At 34.3% G+C, this 19,597-nt stretch overlaps 1 protein-coding gene across 2 annotated transcripts; it reads right to left on the reverse strand.

The window, feature by feature from the left end:
• Positions 1–46: 46 nt before the first annotated feature.
• On the reverse strand, positions 47–13,977 carry LOC138323979 (uncharacterized). 2 transcript variants are annotated; one of them, XM_069268947.1, is made up of 10 exons: positions 13,755–13,977; positions 7,724–7,931; positions 6,051–6,352; positions 5,395–5,535; positions 4,618–4,815; positions 3,920–4,035; positions 2,998–3,446; positions 2,105–2,807; positions 1,488–1,773; positions 47–1,270 (listed from the first exon to the last, which is right to left on the reverse strand). In XM_069268947.1, exons 1-10 carry the CDS (start codon positions 13,965–13,967, stop codon positions 878–880), a joined length of 3,009 nt encoding a protein of 1,002 aa, XP_069125048.1. In that variant the 5' UTR covers positions 13,968–13,977; the 3' UTR covers positions 47–877. The 2 variants fall into 2 exon arrangements, with proteins under 2 accessions (XP_069125048.1, XP_069125049.1); XM_069268948.1 differs by lacking the exon at positions 13,755–13,977 and adding an exon at positions 9,533–9,892.
• Between the last annotated feature and the right edge of the window lie 5,620 nt (positions 13,978–19,597).

The following is a 19,597-nucleotide window of genomic DNA, read 5'->3' on the forward strand; positions in this document are numbered from 1 at the left end:
GTTAAGGTCATTTCAATATGACATCAAAATGAAAATTGAAAAAAAAAAATATCATGTGTGCATTATTGTGTGATGACTATCAAAAGTATTTCACAACACGTGCATATTTAAATATCCCTGGTGAAAAAAATCCATTAATTCCTCACGAAAATCACAATAAGCCACTCTAAGCTCTTCATTCGAAGCCATTGTAGCATTCTCAATTTTTCCAATGAAGCATTTTCAAATCTTCAGGCACTAATATATCAAATTTGGATGTATATCAATATGTCGCACTATGCGATGTGTAAACCAATGACATTTTGTTTGTTTTGATAAGTCCCGCCTGAGTGACGGAGCCCCAAATGGTCATTAAGGTGGCGATTATGTTGAATGACTACACATAAACATTTTACAAGTGTAGTTTCTTTCTTACTTGAAAAAAAAAGGTGTAGTATCTGGTCTTTAAAATTCATCGACGTATCAAAAAATTGCTAAATTTTTAAATACTATATTTTTCTATACCAGTATTTTTCGGTAAAATTGGGTTATAACATGTGAAATATAATGATTTTAACATTTGAGCAAATTCTTAAAATATTTCTTTTAAAAAAAAATTATCAATAATAATTTTAGAATTTAATATAACATGAAAAACCATACTGGAAAAGGTACAAAAGCTAGTGAAAATAATATATCGCACGGGGATTAAGAATATAGGAAATAAATAAAAAAAGTAAATTATGGGTACTAAGTCGGTTCTATGATTAATATACATAGAACCATTATTGAGATAATTTCTATTGTCACCAAGTCAATGATCTGCATACAAGGGTTTAAGGGACGTTTTCAGAAGTAAGAAATGCCCGATAGCCACTGAGATGAATATTCTTAAGCACTAACGTAATATTTGTTCGAAGAAGTTGCCAATAGAAGCTGCTTCCATTCTTTCCGGGGGTTCTTTTGACCAGCATCGCTTGACCACGCTTGTCCAATCATCAGGCATCCTGTGTTGGATTGATAATTCCGGACGAAGACCTTCCTCGACGACGGACTTCTCGAGCGTACCGTGAATTCGGTATTGGATGTGATCAGCGGCGTCTACTCCATACCACATCTCCCACAACATGATAGCGAGGCTATAAATGTCCGCTTTGTGGTCGTAGATGTCACGGGTCACTAGTACTTCCGGTGCCATATAGACAGGGGATCCAGCTTTTGTTCCGGATATCTCTTGGGCACCTTTGGTCAAACCAACGTCGGTCAGTTTCACTGAACCGTCTAGGGATACCTAGATAAACAAAATAAATAAAAAAATAATGAAAATTAATTAATTTTAATTCATTAAAGGGCTTACATAGTAGCACCTCTGGACACCTGAACCACTCGGCCACCGAGCACAATAAATGTAAGTTGTGCCAATGGAAGATAGATTAAGGTTTGTTTTATATTTAGGTATACAAGTAAGAAAGAGACACAGACTGAATGTATCTCAGATTTCGACTTACCAACACATTCTCCAGCTTGAGATCTCTGTGAACCAAGTCCTTTCCATGTAAATACTGTAGTCCATGGCACAACTCAACCACATACTGAGCCATGTTCTTCATTGCCTTGTGCTGTTCCTCTCTTCTGTTTCCCAGTTTCCCCGGGTTTTTGAAGGACTCGTCCAGGAACACGTCCTTCATTGTCCCCTGACAATACTCCAATAACATTATCCATGTGATCTGTGACTTCTGATTCTGAGTAAGGACGGATCCAAAATAGGTGACAATGTTCTTGTGTTTGAGATCTCTGAAAAACCCATGAAAATATATTGTTATCCAGAGGTCGATTCCCAGCGGTTGCTGTGATTTTGTTTAATCCTGGTTCTGTTTTAGTAATATGCAAATAAATTATATGCGCTGCATGCGCACATTATAAAAAGGTATCAACGTTCATAGTTAAAAGATACACTCACCATGAAAAAACCTTTCTCAATGTATTATTGAAAATTTGAAAAGATCGATATATGTCGTGGATTAATATACGATAGAATTGGGATTCGTTTTAAGACTTGCTTTGATTTATCTATCGTTAGTATATGAATGGTCACTTCGAGTACACGCAAAGCACATTTACATACCGCAATGTCCTATCTTCTAAAAGAAGATCGCTGACATTGTGGTGGTTGAGGGACTCCTTATTGATTTTAACTGCCACCCTGGTAGCTTTCTCTCCAGACGGTATCAGATTCCCTCTATATACGTCAGCAAACGTCCCACTTCCGAGCGATCGAGATCTGTCGATATCCAGTTCCCTGGCTCTGAAGTCGGATTCCATCACAGATCTAACGTAAAACATGTCCAGAAGTCCCTGTTTCCTTGTGATGTCACGTAGAAGCTCGGGGTAGATATTCGACAGAAGACCTTTGTTCTCTTTCACCTCGTTCCTCAAAGTTTCCATCAAAATCCTGTCAGCTTTCAGGAGATCTGGTATCATTTTTGCAATATCGTCGATACCTTTCGTGTATTTGCTAAGAAACAGATCAAGCTTAACTTTAAGTGCACGTCCTGACGTTATGCTATGGATGAACAACATGGATGCATCCTCCATGCTTTTCCTGGGGTCGTTCTTGCCGTATGATCTAAAAATGCCTCGTATGTCCTTCGATTTTGTATTCAGCAATCCAGCACAAGCTACAGCTCCACCGATTCGTTTGAGGTCATCGGAAGGCTTATCTCCCTGGGTTTTACCCGCTTTTTGGAACACATTCTTCACGGGTGCAGGTCTTTTGATGGATTTGTGGAAGTCTGACACAGCGCGTTTGTCGCCGGGCAGTAATACAACTGTGAATTAAAAAAATCATTATGACATTTGTCTTATGTTTGTATTATTATCCTACTGAAGCAAGTCACCAATAACAGATAAGAACAAACTTAGTCACACAATACTGACAACAGGAAAGCCTCAATCAAATCTAAATACTGAATGAAATTAAAACAAAATATCATCCGTTAAATTATGTGAGTCTTTTACCTTCAACATCTCTCATCTGGTCTTCCATGATTTGAAAATCCCGTTTGAATTTTTTGACGATTTTGTCCTTCAAATGTCTGACGAGAGATCTTTGATCATCGTACAAATTGACTTCCGATGCCACGCGTTTTGCGATTCTACTTTCGGCCTCTTTCACAACTTTCTTCCAGTTTTCTACCCGTGGACAGTCGTCAGATTCCCAACGACAGATGCGAGACTGAACATCGGTACCATTTAGAAGACGGCAGATTTTGTCATACAGGTTCTCAAGTTCTTCTTTCACTTCTTTCTTCATACTGTCCAGTGTAAATTTAGCATCTCTATCTAGACGATCCATCTGGGTCTCTAGCTTCTTTTGAAGTTGTTGATTCTCCTCTAACCCTTTAGCGTTCATCAACTTAGCTACCTTCAGTGAATAGTGTGACCGCTTCATTACCTGGGATATCCACCTGTTTCGAAAATAATTGTATCGACAGTTTCAAACATTATGATTGGGCACGCAACAATTCACATTATCTCCCTACTAACAACCAAAGCTGCTGTACGCGCTGAAATTTACGCAAATTACGCGAAGGACTTTTTAGCGCAAACATTTCACATGCGCATTATAATTGGTGTTTGTATGAAACTATGTTGCGAATATTTAGCAGGTGTATTTATCGCGAAGTTTACGGCACCGCAAACTATTTACAAATGGAAATCGCGAAATGAAACACTCATAAAAGTATTAACTTTTACAGTGTTGTAAATATATGCGTGTATTGCAATAGCATGGGTCTCTGGCATAGTCTAATACCTTGCTATTAAACACTTGTCTGTCGATGGTAAATGACCATATACGACACCAAAAAAAAAACACCTCAAAAAACTCAAAATAAATTCTCAAGAATTCAAAAGGTAAATCTAATTTTACTGTACACACCCATAATGCGAAGCTATCTGGTTTTTCAAACTAGCCGGTAAAAGGCGCTCCAATCCCTTCAGAACCTCTTCATGATCGGTTGTTGTGGTGTCGGCATATGTCATCGCTTTCAAGGCCTGTGCATGTATGATCCCAAAAATAAACGACACATGGACAGTCAATGTATTTTGCTTGCTCGGTGAATTATGCTTAATCTAGCGAAAATTCCCAGTGTATGTAATGTGGTAGAGACGTTTATTTTTTGTTTATGGTGAATTTTACTGCAGTACCCCCTATATTTATTCTCTCGAGGTTTCGTCCTGGAATCTACAATTCCACGAGAAAATTGTTATCCGTATATAGTATTCACATTATCACGTTAAACTTTTTCTATTGGCATTTATCTTGTTTTTTAATTTTGTTGTTTCTTTTAGTGCATAGTTAACTATAATTGTATTTAAAAAGCTGATATTAATCTGAAAATCATTTGTATAACAATACATATTCATTCAGAATACTTGCTTAAAGATGCTCTACCGAGAAACAAATGCTATTTGTCAGCGGTGGATAATTTTAATAACCCATTCCCAATTTTCATCGTACGCAAACTGAAGGGACGAATGCATCCGCAATTTACAAAATGACGGTATTGTGATTTTTTGTTTAACCTTAATATACAAGTATTCAAGAAAAACTCCCTCGGAAATGAATTAACCCACCTCTGCCGTTGATAGACGGTAGATCTGGTCTGGTCTGACGTTGGAGTAACAACGTTTTAGTTGCACGATGGTATTGGCATAGACATCTTTACGATCACAATCCGGCACGGTATCCCACTTATTACACACAAACATGGTGGCTCGTGGGTTAAAGTCTTCATCGACAGATGAAGTGACTAACTGAAGGAAGTCTTTTAACTACAACATAATGTATACATAAATATTTCAAAACAATCTATAATGCTAAGGTTAATGAAACTCGTAAAAAATGTCTAAATCTAAAAAGGAACAATATTGGAAACATTTCAAAGGTCAACACGAAGCACGCAGAAATAAACAGGTCCGGTAGCATGGCACAATATTAGATTTAGGTTGGTGGTTTTTTTTAAAGTTTTTAAAATGGCGTAACTTTTTGTAACATCATCATTGATGAGCTAAATCTACACAGAAGACTATTTCAAAAATACTTTTTGCTTTAATCGAACATTTTAAAAGTGGTCATATTCCACATCGTAACGTGATGAAATGTTGGCATCTGTTACGAAACTGATGTTGATTGAAAAAGAATCTACAAGATCTTAACTTCGAGCTAAGAGAAAAGCTACCACAGAGGAGCTATATTAGCCTATGGGAATTTGAAATAGCAATGGCTATTTAAAATTGCGAGCTTTTAAAGTTAACTTCATTCAAAATTAAGATTAAGTTAATCGTTCAGGTTAAGAAATAATGTAACTAAAATTAAAAAAAAAAATGTCAGTCTACAATTTACAAACTTACCCTTCCTTTCTGAACTCCTCCAGCATTTGAACTGTTGATGATGTAGATAAAGCCAAATGATTTCGAAAGGAACCTTTCGACACTCTTCGACAATTGTCGACTAGCTCCTATACCAGGTGTGTCCACAATTACGATACCAGACTGAAATAAAGAAAAATGCACATTGCCAAAATTAGCCAACACAATGTATTATCTATGAGAAAAAAACCCGTTCAGTAGCAAATATTAGAATATCAAATTAAACGATACAACCATAATACCCGACACATGCGAACATTAGACGTATTATGATAAAAATATTCTTAACGAATATAGCTTTCGTCGAAAAGGGGGATAAACAATATGAAACAAACAACAACAAAAATAAATGAAAATTTAAAGCTGTCAAACCCCCAAAAAAAAACAAAAAAAAAAAACAAAAAAAAAAAAAACAGAAAAATAGATGTAAAACTCAGAAACATCTTTTTGAATGACAGATATTAATCCGATACTATTGTTTTTTTTCAATCATTCTTCGGAAAATCCCAGCAATGTTTTTACGGGAACAATATTATTGTATAACATGTGTTGTTATTTTAATTAACTGTGTTTTAAGTCCATAAAAATCCCGAAAAACTAGTTTTACGACATTTTATGGTAACTTATCATATATATACCTCAAGAATGTCAATGGGCCAGAAAATTTCCACCCTGGAGTACGGACTTTCCTCGGTGTCTTCATCCACCTTTTTGATGACCTTGGACAAGATTTCTACACCATCCCCGTGCTCCAGATCTATATTCTCTGGCCGACGTTTCTGTCTGTCCACCGATCGGTGATGAAGTACCGCATACCTTTTACCGTCTTGTGAGTACCGTATCTCACAGATAGTGCTAGTACACTGTAGATCACTGGTTGGTAAGAGGTCGGTTCCCAGTAGAAGGTTGATGAAACTACTCTTACCGGCGGAGGTCTCTCCTACAATGGTAATCAACTGACTTCAGTAAGTAAAAAAACTTTAGAAATATACGAAAATCAAAACAATGGATATGATGAGGTTTTCAGATAAGTTTAATTAATAATTGTTTACGACATTAATAAAAGTTTTTAATGATTTAGATGTAAATTTTGAGAATGTATCCTAGCTTATTGATAAGGGTTTTTTTTCAATTTTGATACATGCATTATCAGGTATTTGTATGAAAAGGACAAAGGTAAAGAAGAAAGGCCTTTAGACTTAATATATTTTCTAAAATCTTTAAACAAGACTCATGTTGTTTTGTTAAATACATTTTAGAAGGTGGTCAGAATCAAAACCTGAACGGCACCCAAAGAATGTTAGTTTATTTGAAGAAGCTGCGAATCAATGGGTGAATATTTGATATTATGTCAGAACAGTATGTATGATAAACTACAGTAACACGTTCAAATAGAAACCTTCACGGAAAGGGTTCGTAATGATGATACATCCTCAAAGCAGCGTAAAAAGACATTGTTTTAGCACCGTGAACATTTTTATACAGGGTAAGGGACGTAACTGCTTCACAATAATTGATATTTATAATATTTATCACTTATTCAATACACGCGCTTTCATCGATTGGATGATAAAAACCAGATAGGTGGTATGTCATCAATCCTCATATTCTTTTGCAGTACATACAAATATTAGTGAAAGAGGTGATAAAAAAGCCCATATTATCAAATAATCCATGCAAAGGCAGATGTGTTTCCAACGCTCAAACAATAGAGGAATATTTATGTAATGTCGATTGCATGATAATGTGAAATAAATACCACGAAAGCCAGATCGAAAAAATAAAAACTGCTAAAGTTACATTTTACCTTTTGATTTGAAATCGATATTTTTTACCTGTATAAATATATTATATTATACAGTATGAGATTTCATAAATCACTTATAACAAGACCGATGCATGTTACCGGTTTGTAAATTACGTGAAGGTTTATTGGAGGTGTTCAGATCCAAAACTGAAATACATGTACATCAAAACCAAAGAGGTTTCAATATAAAATTGAACGCTATCAAGACTTAATAAACATCAGCTTTTGTTACATTTAAAACAAAATAGGAAAAAAAACAACAATTGATCAGCTTTAATCTCACAATACAAGTATTTTCTGGCCGATGTATCTTCGCTTTAATGCGCTGTCATACCATTACCAGCTGTTGCCAACCGGTAGTAGTTTCTAAATGTCCACAGGTAGTTGAGGTCCATGAACGAAACAAGGTGGTTGCCGAAAGCTACATTTTACCAAATGAATGAAAATATCCTTTGTTGAGAGACTATTGACTAAGTTTTATTAATTACATATTAAAATACATACCCGCTACAAGAATAGTGCAATCACTTTTAACAAGTTCATTCTTCTTTTGTTTTACTGTATCCACAATGCCCTTGAAAAACTGGTCGAGGTCACGGCGGTGTTGATCCGGGAGTTTCTTGTAATATTCTACAGTCTCGTCATACTTTTCCGACAGAAATCTCCGGTTCTTGTTTGCGTCGTTTAAAGCCTGTTTGAAGCCATTCTCTCTCTGGATATGAAACAAAAAATATATGGTAACCGTATGCTGACGTCATCAATATTGGAATGACAACCGATAACTTTGTTTGACATGACGTAAAGTTGTGTTTACTCCTGAAAGCATGTGATCGTTATTGCTACGATTAAAGGAACAATTCAGTCTAAAAGTACATTCAAATTTGCACATATATCTGGAAAAAACACCAGTTCTATTAGAAATTAGATTAGTTGGTTTTACTGTCATGTGCCAGAAAAGCCAACTCTAGTAAAATGTATGTGAAATGTTCGGATTCGCTTACACATTGTGGTCGAATGTCTTGTATGCCCTTGCCAGTGTAGCAAAGATTTTTTTGTCTAGAAATACTCATATCGCTCTTACAGTTGTGTGTTTACCTTATTAGATGCATGTTCTTGTCTAAAAATAATTTCACCAACTCCTCAGTGGTTATGTTTTGCATTTGTTTAACGTGCGTGTCTTTGGCTTAGGTAAGGGTACCGCATACATCAACGATTTGGAAATTCAACGGTATCAATCAAAATACTTAACTAAGTCGTGAAATTTGTCAATATGACTTGTTATATGTTTCATAAGGAATGTAGATCTATACATTTATGTCATAGTTTGCTTCGTGGTTATATAACAGAATTAGCATCACTTAATTGTCCCTTTAAATATCAACTAATCACTAATCATTAGACTTTAACTGTAACATATTACGTAATTATGTTTTTGCTTTTTTGTTTACTGTTTTCATGTGAAATGCCATTCTTTATGTAATCTTCAATTTTGGAGGAAATAAAGATAATAATAATAATAAACCGGATCTGAAATATGGTATTATATTTTTCAATATATTTGAAACGAATAATGACCTCTTTTTTTTTTTTACCTGGATCACTTTTTCACGTCATAAGGGGTGTAACTTAAACACACCAATTGAAACGATGAAGTGAGAAAAAACTAATTTGAGTTAGCTCCCTTTAATCAACATTTGTCGTCCCGATAACACAGATACTATTACATAACTATTTTTTTTTCAATTTTCAATAAAATACAGAATTTAACAATTAAATGTATTTTAAGATGGAAAATACAAGTATTTTATTTCTTATTTAATTTTTATATAAACGTCGCATGTTTTTCAGACAATGAAAATAAATGAAAGCAAAGATCCAACAAAATATTGCCCCTTTCACATTAAATTATGTATCGAGTTTTCATAAAATATTTCTTGAATTCGCCGCTTTCGCAGAAAACTTACTAAAGCTATCGTCAATAGAACGATAATGATTATAGTGGGTATCAATTTCTAATAAAGAGATAACTGAGTTTAAAAATAAACTTTAAATCGATAGGTTACAATGTAGATAATTTGCTTATGATGATATAGTTTTCATGTAATTATATTTGGATAGTACAATAGGTCACTTAATCATGTACCTTTGCACACTACAATATCATATATATCATATTACTGTCTTCTGTATAGTCCAGAGTGTACAGGTGTTTCCACCTATTGGAATTCAATATTTCCTATTCACGTAACTATACTATGTGAAATGCTCAACAGCCATGAGGATGACACATTTAACAAATTAAAACTGTCCAACCTGTTTCTGTATAGCTTGTGAATTATTCTTCCAAACGCCAATTAAACGTTGTACCGCTTCATCCTTATTTTTGACCCCACGTGTTTCAATGTTCCATTCCTTCATAAGTTCTCGTGCAGTTTTCATATCAGGAATCCTAAGAATATCGTCTACACAGGTCACCTCGTATCGGTCACGACCGGTCACCGATTTTAAAGAATTAGTTGCCATTGTGACCAAATATCTACTAGACTTATACAGCAATTAAAAGGTCTGATCGTTCATGGCTTAAAACCTGTCACAACACCCGAACATGTTAAACATACTGTAGTCCTTAGTAATGCTTCCTGGTTTGTCGAGTGATCGACTATTTAAACCACTGTCTTTGTTGTCTTAATAATGCATACATGCGATCTATTACCATTGCATTATTATTCTACCCGTAGTATATATGTGTACACAGTACTCGACTTTGAGCCTGTTCACAGTTGCATTGACAGGTATCTGGCAGCTATACATTGCAAAAAAAAAATATATATATAAACTGTTCTCATGAGATTTTTGTATGCACCATGTGTAATGATACGACATAGAATACCAAACAATCCGTGATGAATTAAACAGACTATTGACTTTGACTACAACAACAACTATAGCTAATTGGGTAATAAAAAGGATTTTAAAGGCCCACTACCTTTCCGAAACGGCTTATAATTATTAAAATGGGAATGTAAAACGAGACTGATAATTTTGAAGAGTCACAAAAGTTATTAACTTACCGTTAATACTGCACGTTGCATCACCTTCTTAACAATTTTATTAAAATAAATGAAATGTTAATATTCATAACGCGGGCCGTTTTATGTTTCCCGTCGTCGTCCTAAATACCGCGCGGTAGTTGACTATCACTGCGCCAGACGGCAAAACAGCGAAATGACTCTCCTCTGTTTTCATATATTACGGGAGAAATCATGCATATGTTTGGTGTTGTTACCTCATCTTATGCCATCGATATATATTGTTTGATGTTATAAATGTTTTAACTAAACCTTTATGTTTTACTGCAGAACGGTAGTGGGCAGTTGTTTAAAAACAAAATATTTATTAAAAATGTGAAAGTAAGGTATTATTTAGAAAATATTCCAATATCTAACAGTTTATCCCAAAGCTCTGTCAAATATTTTGCTGAACAAACGTGTATATACTAAAGCTATTTTCTTGCCGACGTGGTTATATAACAATACATTACCTATCTAGGAACAGAATTTCAATACTAGCAATTAAAAGACATTCAATTTAATTGATTTGTAATTCTATGGAAACTTTTCGATTTGTAGTTGGTCGTTTGTTACGTGTTAGAATTATAGTAGTACCTGAAGCATTGTAATCGCAGCTAAAGGTGCTTCATTGAATATCGCAGTATACAATGGGCAATATAATCCACTATTATTAGGAGACACAACACAGATACACTTCCCAAAACATGACCTTCCTACATATAACACATATCGTACACAGGTAAGATCGTCCTATAAAAACCCCTAGCTCTACATCTACCTAGTAATCGACATACTTCATCGTATTGAAGAGGTATTGGATGCATGTACTTATCTACAGAGAAATGAGCAAAATGTTAATGGAGAGATGAGAGATGTGATTTAAAACGGTCTAGATATTTTGATGTCGCAAGATACTGAGGAAGTACATTCCAATTTTGGGGAAACAAAGAGCTTGGCAGGAAACAGTTCTGCAGTAAAGGATTGCTATATGTAATAGGTTTTGTTAAGCGTACCAACAACCATCCAACACATCAATTATAATTATGAACGAATAAATACAGATTGAGATGGTTAAGAAGCATTGCTTGATATAGAGCGAAATCGAGTATATATCGGGTATATTAACCTTTTGGCAGCAAGCTTGTTTCGACAGCCATTTTGTCTCTTTAAAGGACAAATTTATATATTTATAATACTGTTAACCAACATATAATCGAGAGCCATTAACTTCCGCGATAAAAAAAACCTCGCTAAAATAAATCACCATGAAACTATCTCAAATACAGGTAAAATAAATCAACACAAAACTATCTCAAATACAGGTAAAATAAATCACCAAAAAAATATATAAAATACAGGTAAAATAAATCACCACAAAACTATCTAAAATACAGGTAAAATAAATCATCACGAAACTATCTAAAAGACAGGTAAAATAAATCAACACAAAACCATCTAAAATACAGGTTAAATAACTCACCATGAAACTACTTAAAATACAGGTAAAATAAATCATCACGAAACTATCTAACATACAGGTAAAATAAATCATCTCTAAACTATCTAAAAGAACAGGTAAAATTAATCAACACAAACTATCTAAAATACAGGTAAAATAAATCACCACGAAATTATCATAAATCGAGTAAAATAGAACTCCTGAAGTCTAAATCGTGAAATTTAATCCTCGCCAAAACGAGCTTAGGTATAAAATCACGAAATTAGGTCGACGCAAAAATAAATTAAGCTACATAACAGTCATTCAAAGTTATAATGGCAAAGTCATTTCACAACAGTACATGTACACGTATACATGTCCAAACATGTTATGATCACAATAGAAATAGCAAACATTGAAGTTTCATTTCGTATAAAATCTCCAAAAACCTGAGGAATATCGAAGGGCGAAATTTACATTGAAGGCTATTAGAATGCTTTTTAGTGCTATTTAGTGATCATCTAGAGCTAATTTGTTTAATGTTAAAATGCCATAATACAATGTTAAAGATGGTGTTTATGTTATGAAAACTGTGAAAGTATATCTGAATTACCTTTAAAATGTGATCACATTGTATATATCTTCACGATAATGGTGAAGCTTTCACGGTAATGGTGAAGATTAAGCAAAGTATTTTTTCTCAACATATGTCGCCAAGTTCACATATTCAAGCTATATATATCATATACGATATTTGTAATACTAAAAAGTACAAAAAAAATGCTAAATGCTTGTAATAAAACATTCCAATTCAATTTTCATGGATTTTAAGTTGATGCTGTGTTCATAAAAATCCTCTATATTATAGGCATAGGGGGCATGTATAGGGAACAACCTACTAAATGAAAAATATCCCTTTAAAATGGCCCCTGTGTATAGAACATATAATTTTGACCCGGCCACTGGTTGGCTGGTTAACAATGAAAGTAAAAAATAAATTATCTTAGGTAATTATCCCTTGCTAACAATGAAATAAATTTAGAAAATCATATTATAATTTATCTTCCAAATATCATTAGAGATAATGAACAGGTAAAAACATTTTAGAGTTTTCAAAACAGAATGCACTTTACTTAAAAATGGCTACCCTGGTGAGAGTTTGTGCTTACTAAGACCCCACTTTTTCTATCTATTTTAGGAAAACATATACACTAAGTATATAGCATGAAAGCTTACATATATTCAGTAGTGTTAGTAGAAGATGCGAAAATTTAAACGTGGTTATCTATAGGAAAAGTTGGTTGGTTTCCATGCGATGGGTAAACATTGTGTGTTAATAGTACAGATTGCGTTTGCAGGGGTATGTATGCTTACTGTACACACTATATACGGATGAGCATGAAAGTTACATATTTATTTACATAACTATCCGTTATAATGTAAATATACATATCTGAAAAGTTAACAGCGACAAGGGAAGACAATTTAATGACTCTTGCCCTATCTTGAACTCGAACTCACGATCTATGGAACCACATAACCAAACATATCTGCAGCTTACGCTAATTCGCCACATCAATGTTACTGCACTTATAAACTTATTTATCAACCCTATTCTATATAATTTAAGCAGGACACCTGCCTATAATCGACATTTTGCTATGTCCCTTTGGTGTCCATTATATACAGGTTTGACAGTACATATACAGTACACTGTAGTCAAACCTGTCTATAAAGGCGACCCAAGGGGCAAAGTCAAATGGTCTTTATAGCAATTTGGTCTTTTATACCTAGGTTGAATATTCTTAACATTATGCATATGGGACCCTATATTTGTTACACAGGTTGTCGGTATACAGAAGAAGTCACTCGGGCAAAGGTTTTACTATATATATACATCAGAAATGTTGATTGCATCGAATCATGATATTAGAACTTTACAGACTGATATACCTGATACAGATCAGGCAGGTGTGTAAATGTTTATCTACAGTTCAACTAAGTGTACTATACATCTTGTACCTACGTGATTTCCCTTTCGTATTATGTGCTCTTTCCAGTAGGTTAGAAGTACTATCTCTGCATCCCGATGCTTTCTGATGCCAGTTGTTGGTATCCCTAGCTTTCTCATCAACATTAATATGGATTTCATATCTGGCAGTCGGATGATATCCTCAATCGTGTGTATATTATACCGAGCCAACACTTGGCTGACATCCTCCATCTTTGTTGTTGTCATGTTTATGTAAAATGTGAGACGTTCCACCCGACTGAAATACAAAAAAGGTGAATGTGTTTAGGATTAACAACGCGCACACACACTCACACAATGCAGTATTTGGGACATTGTTGATATCCATAACGTTAGCAGCCAAATTTATTGAAAATTACACTCATCAGTCACGATTGAATTACTTGCACTATTTTAGGTACATTTCAATTAAATTTTAAGTATGAAAACATCATGCCGAACGCAGTAAGTTCATAAATAAAGGTCCGTATCAAATCACACGCGTTTTAAAACGTGACACCAAGGTAACGCCTCTACCCAATATAGCTACACATGATCATGTTAAACAATTACATTTTAAATCTAAGACAGATGGTACTAGCTTTATAGGTCACGATGAATCAAATATACGTGATAGTACAATAAACAAGTTTGACAGGTGATATAGACTATGCAAGTGTAGCTATTGTTTGATGGTGTGGTCTATCTTCTCGTAAACTTAGTTTCCAGTATGACCTGGGAATCATATACCGTATTAACAATGATAAGACCGTCTACATTAAAGGGACCTGGCACGATTTTTTAACTAACATTTTCGTGCCAGGTCCCTGTGGTCTGCATCTCCTATTTGGTAGCAATTACGAGAAAAACAATTACTGTAAATCAAAGTATTTTCGCGTATGGTTTAATTTCGCGGATTTCGCGGATTTCTTTCATTTCGCGGATTTCGCATATTTCATAGATTTTGCAGATTTTGCAGATTTCGTGGATTTTGCAGATTTCGTGAATATCGCGGATTTCGTGGATTTCGCGGGTGGTAACAAAAATGATCGCTACAAAACAAGCTAAGATATAGGTATAATAGAAATCCTGAAGTCTACATCTTGAAATAAAATCCCCGCAAAAATGTCCTTATCTATAATAACACGAAATTAAGTCCTCTCCAAAACAAGTTGATTGACAGTAGATATAAATTGAATGTCAATTTCGTTAGTGTCAATTAGTCTTATTTTTGTTAACCAATTTATTGATAATTTCCTCTCATATTTTTCAGTGATCATAATATGGGATAGATCTTGGATCAAGGAAGAAATATACTTTTCAACATCATTATGAGTGAAAAGTAGACAGCGTTGTATCACCGATACAGTTTTTATCACATAATCTACCTGGCTGTTTATTTTTTTGCATAGGTCACAAATGTAATAGAACATTTTCCATTGGCTGTACCAAGCAGGACATACGTTGTGACGTCATAACAGAAACAATCAAATGACGTCAAGTTAATGACGTTATGTCATAATTTCGAGGGCATCGAGACAAAATGACTGCCATTGCTGGGGTTTTGCAGCATATTTTGGCGTTGAATTTCTTTGAAATGTAGGCAGTTGTAGTAATGTGATAAAAAATATCTTCAATTTGTGTACATATCATATTTGTATACGGTACATATTTTATGAAACTCATCTCAAAGTGTTTTGCTCGCCAAGGCTTACAGAAATGATAAAAAAACTTCTTCCTTTGATGTCACGATTTATTTTAACAGCAATAATTTAATTCTGCTTGTAATGATTTAGGATTTATTTTACCATAACGGAAACAATGACGTTGCCGTTTGTAACGTCGATTCCGATTGGCTGATACATCGGCGTAATAATTTCACAAAAACGAGTCCCTCAATAAATTATGAATTTTGAATTGATTATCCGAATAAGATTAATTTAGATAGATAGAATAGATTTTTTAAGTTATTGAGATTAACACCAAATTCTGAGTTTTTTTCTCATAAAGAGATGGTTCATTCGTAATACACTCTAAATATTTGCCTTTTATCTCTATAACATTGATATAAAAAAACAATCCTCACGAATTTAATTCTTAAATAAATATCAGTTTGACTTCTTTGCACTTTCAATTAAATGTACCTATTAAGATTGTTGTAATAAAGCCCAGTACGAGGTCGCACACGTAGAGATTATTGTATGTCAACGACCTTAAAGCATATACTTCCTTTTTCACTGGTAATTCTAAATTTAAATGCTTATTTAGAATGTTTGATTGATTTTTTTACAGCTGCCTTTTGGTTAGTTTGAACTATGACGTTACGTTTGTACAGTTGTGAAGGGTTATGAAGTCAAACTTGTCAATAAAAACCACCAAAAGGACAACAAAATAGTCTTTATTGCCAAATGATCTTAATACACAGGTCAAATTGGGTTTGAATTGACAATTTAGGAACAAATTTAAGTCGTCTTCAGCAGTTGGTTTTTATACAGAGGTGATCGCTATTGTAGGTTTGTTTGTACTTGACTTTAGATGTGATAAAAATCAATTGAGCCCTCCTCTCCCATTCGTATATTTGTGAATCCGTCACTGCGGATGTAAAGGATTCCATTATTTCTGACACCATTGAAAGGGTCGGTATATTAGACCAGAATATATAAAGATGTATGTATATCTGATTCCTTTGTGACGGCCGGTTCAGAAATTATAATCATACATTCCAGAGACTACAATAACAACATGAAGACCAAAAACTACAATAACAATATAAATACACTTCCTTTTTCAGAAATCCCAATGGATCCACCGATGTGATGCCTGGATGTTGAAAATAGATGCGTTGGACACTGATGAGAACAATAGTTGATGTTTTATTTTATTTACTGCACAAGTTCTCACAGATGTAGCGATTTATTGTTATAGATTTCCTAAATGTGGCCACAGGAGTTTCCTCAAGGTTGTAGGTTACTATCAATCAAAGCCTTGCAGGACTATATAGTGTATTCATCCCTATGGGTCATAACTCAGCTGAACTCCTTTGATGAATTACCGATAATCTCTATGACTGTTTTATCTCATCCTAATTTGATACCATTGACCTTTTATTTCTTTTAATATCTTGTGGCTGTTCTTATCTAAATTAAGTCCCACTGAACACCCGGTGGTGGGTGGGTGGGAGCCGACCTTAGATTTGCTTCACACGTACGTTCTTCCATAGGTCCGTCCATACGCCCATTATTTCTTTCTGCCGTCCGTCCTTCCATCCGTCCAACGTTATGTTGTCTAGATTATCTTTCCTACACTGAAAGCCATCATGTATTGTGCATGGTTCAATTAAGTCGGGAGTGAATACAACCTCATGCACAACGATTGAAAGTGAGGGGGATCTTAAATTCGTCAAATTATCAGCAGCAAAACACACCATTTTGGAACAAAAAACTAAAAACAATGACCTTGATTGATATTGGTCAAATCACGCAAACAGGGTTAAGTTGTTTTGAAAATGTGTTTTACTTAGTTTTGCTATGAGATAATCCAGGAATGGAAACGACAGTGAAAATAAGTATCGAGGATGGCTTAAAACTAAACATGATATCCATAATATTTTGTTTGTGCTTATCTGAATTCAACAGATAAACATTAAATTTCCACGTCTTTAAGGGACTTGTTGATAGCATTACTCATTCAAAATGGTTTCATGTGCATTCAACAGACATCATTTGCTGACTTATGTGACATACTTAGAAACATGCGAACTGAGAAGTAGCTAATAAATAAGTAGTGCTTTTTTAATTAAAAAATAATTATTGTGCGGTTACAAGATACAACAACGACTTGATAAAAGACAGCACCAATAAAACTTCTCTTTCTCTTTCATAAAGTCGCGACAGAAACACATCTTGACATTCCATTGAATAACTGTTTCAGTGACTCAACATATTGTCTCCCTAAAGAGCCAGTTATCGAAATGCGGTAACATTTATAAGGCCTCAGCAGAAACACATTTTGACACTCCATTTGGTCTTGTCGTCGCATACCTTTTCCATCAACTCCACGTGCCATTCTTTATTAGAATGTATTTGATAGAAGCTGAAACTAATAATGTATTATTGGATGGATAATTAATATTGCTGGCTGCACACTGAGTCTATGGGAAATAATGCTTACCAATCTTGTTTATTTCCACGACCTTCAAATGCTTATTCCAATGACAATATGATGTAAATAACATTTTTTATAAACTTCGAAGAACAGAGGTTCAATTTTCCAATTCGTGAGTGCAGACGACAATCTTTATTGGTCTAAAAAGGGATACGCTTTAATTTTCCACATGCAAAACCTTGCATACATTAATTTCTATTGATTTCGGTTTTATTCAACTTGCTTCCTATATATTCAGATATATTCGTTTCGTGTTTCTTTTGCATTAGTTATACTGTCATATCGCAAGTTGTCTAGTAATAACGAAAGTTTTCTTTCTTGAGAAATGTTTAACACTCGAGTAGAAAGTTTCGAAAGCATATCCCACATCACTAAAACACTTATATAACCTTTCCATAGAATTCGAATAGACCTGAAACATTCTTAACATGCACACCAAAGTGAAATATTACACTTTCTCCTGTAGCATGTCTCGCCCTGTCTGTCTACTTCTGCTCGTTTGAGAAGACGTTCGTGCCGATATTCATCAAATTATGTGTTGAGTACGCTTCAGCCAATATACTGTCGTCGTCCATACGATATATTGGCCACGAAATTGCATAGATGAGTCGCTGTCCATGTCGTAGAAGCAATTGTGAAACATACATAAACATTTTCAGAGCCATAGACTAGTCAAAGTAGCTGAAACGTCTACACATTTATTTTTTCGCACAATTCCAATAACAAGAATCCAGTTTTAAAAAAAAACATTTATTCAGATTCCAACAGAATTAATTTACTAAAAATGATTTTTTTTGCACTGTCAACGTACCAAAGAAGATTTATGACGTAGCAATTTATGTTCCTCTACGTCAACATTCGATGTGAGCATATCGTATATACGTAGCTTATTTGTACAGCCTGCAGTTACAAGAAATGTACGACATTCCATGTGATACGTTCCTTCATAAACGCTGACATGTTCTCTTTTTCAAGTAGGATTATTTTCTGTCTAGCACATTTACTTTTCTAAAAGTCAGGGTATTTGTATTTGAAGTGTTATTGAGGTAACGTTTTGATCTATATAAAATCGAAAGACTTTCATAGTGAGCAACCCGTTTGCGGGAAACGTCGTGATTTGTCTTTTGAAGATTTTTTTGAATGTTCTATTCTACTTGAAAACATATTTGTTTTCAACACAAGAAAGACTTTGACAAAACTTTCAGTTATAAGAAGGATCTTTGTATATTCCAAATTCGGTATTTTGTATGCATTATTGTATGTATTGTCACATTTATACCTAAAACCAAACTTCACAACAGTCATTTAATCGATTTCATATGATTTTACGGACATGTTAAAATCTAATGACCAAAAACTGGTAGACTCACAACAAAAAGTACTGCATGCAACATTTTTGCAGCATTTTGCGGTGGCTGATATACAGGGATTTTCATTCAAAATATTTAAAATTAAATCAGTTCTAAAACACATATGAAGTAAAAGTATACGTGCACGTAAAATAACGACAGAGCATAAGAGAAATATCATTATATCGCGAAACGCTGCAATTTTTCCTACGTCTAATACCATACCACAGGATCCTATATGTAGTCAGTTAGAAGTTGATAACCATTTAAAAGCGTAAAGATTCGATGTTAGAAAGTGGTTTGACATTTTTTGTTCTAATACGGGGATTTCAATACCGTGGAAAA

The sequence above is a fragment of the Argopecten irradians genome, chromosome 5, assembly GCF_041381155.1.
Source record: "Argopecten irradians isolate NY chromosome 5, Ai_NY, whole genome shotgun sequence".
NCBI classification, from domain to species: Eukaryota; Metazoa; Mollusca; class Bivalvia; order Pectinida; family Pectinidae; genus Argopecten; species Argopecten irradians.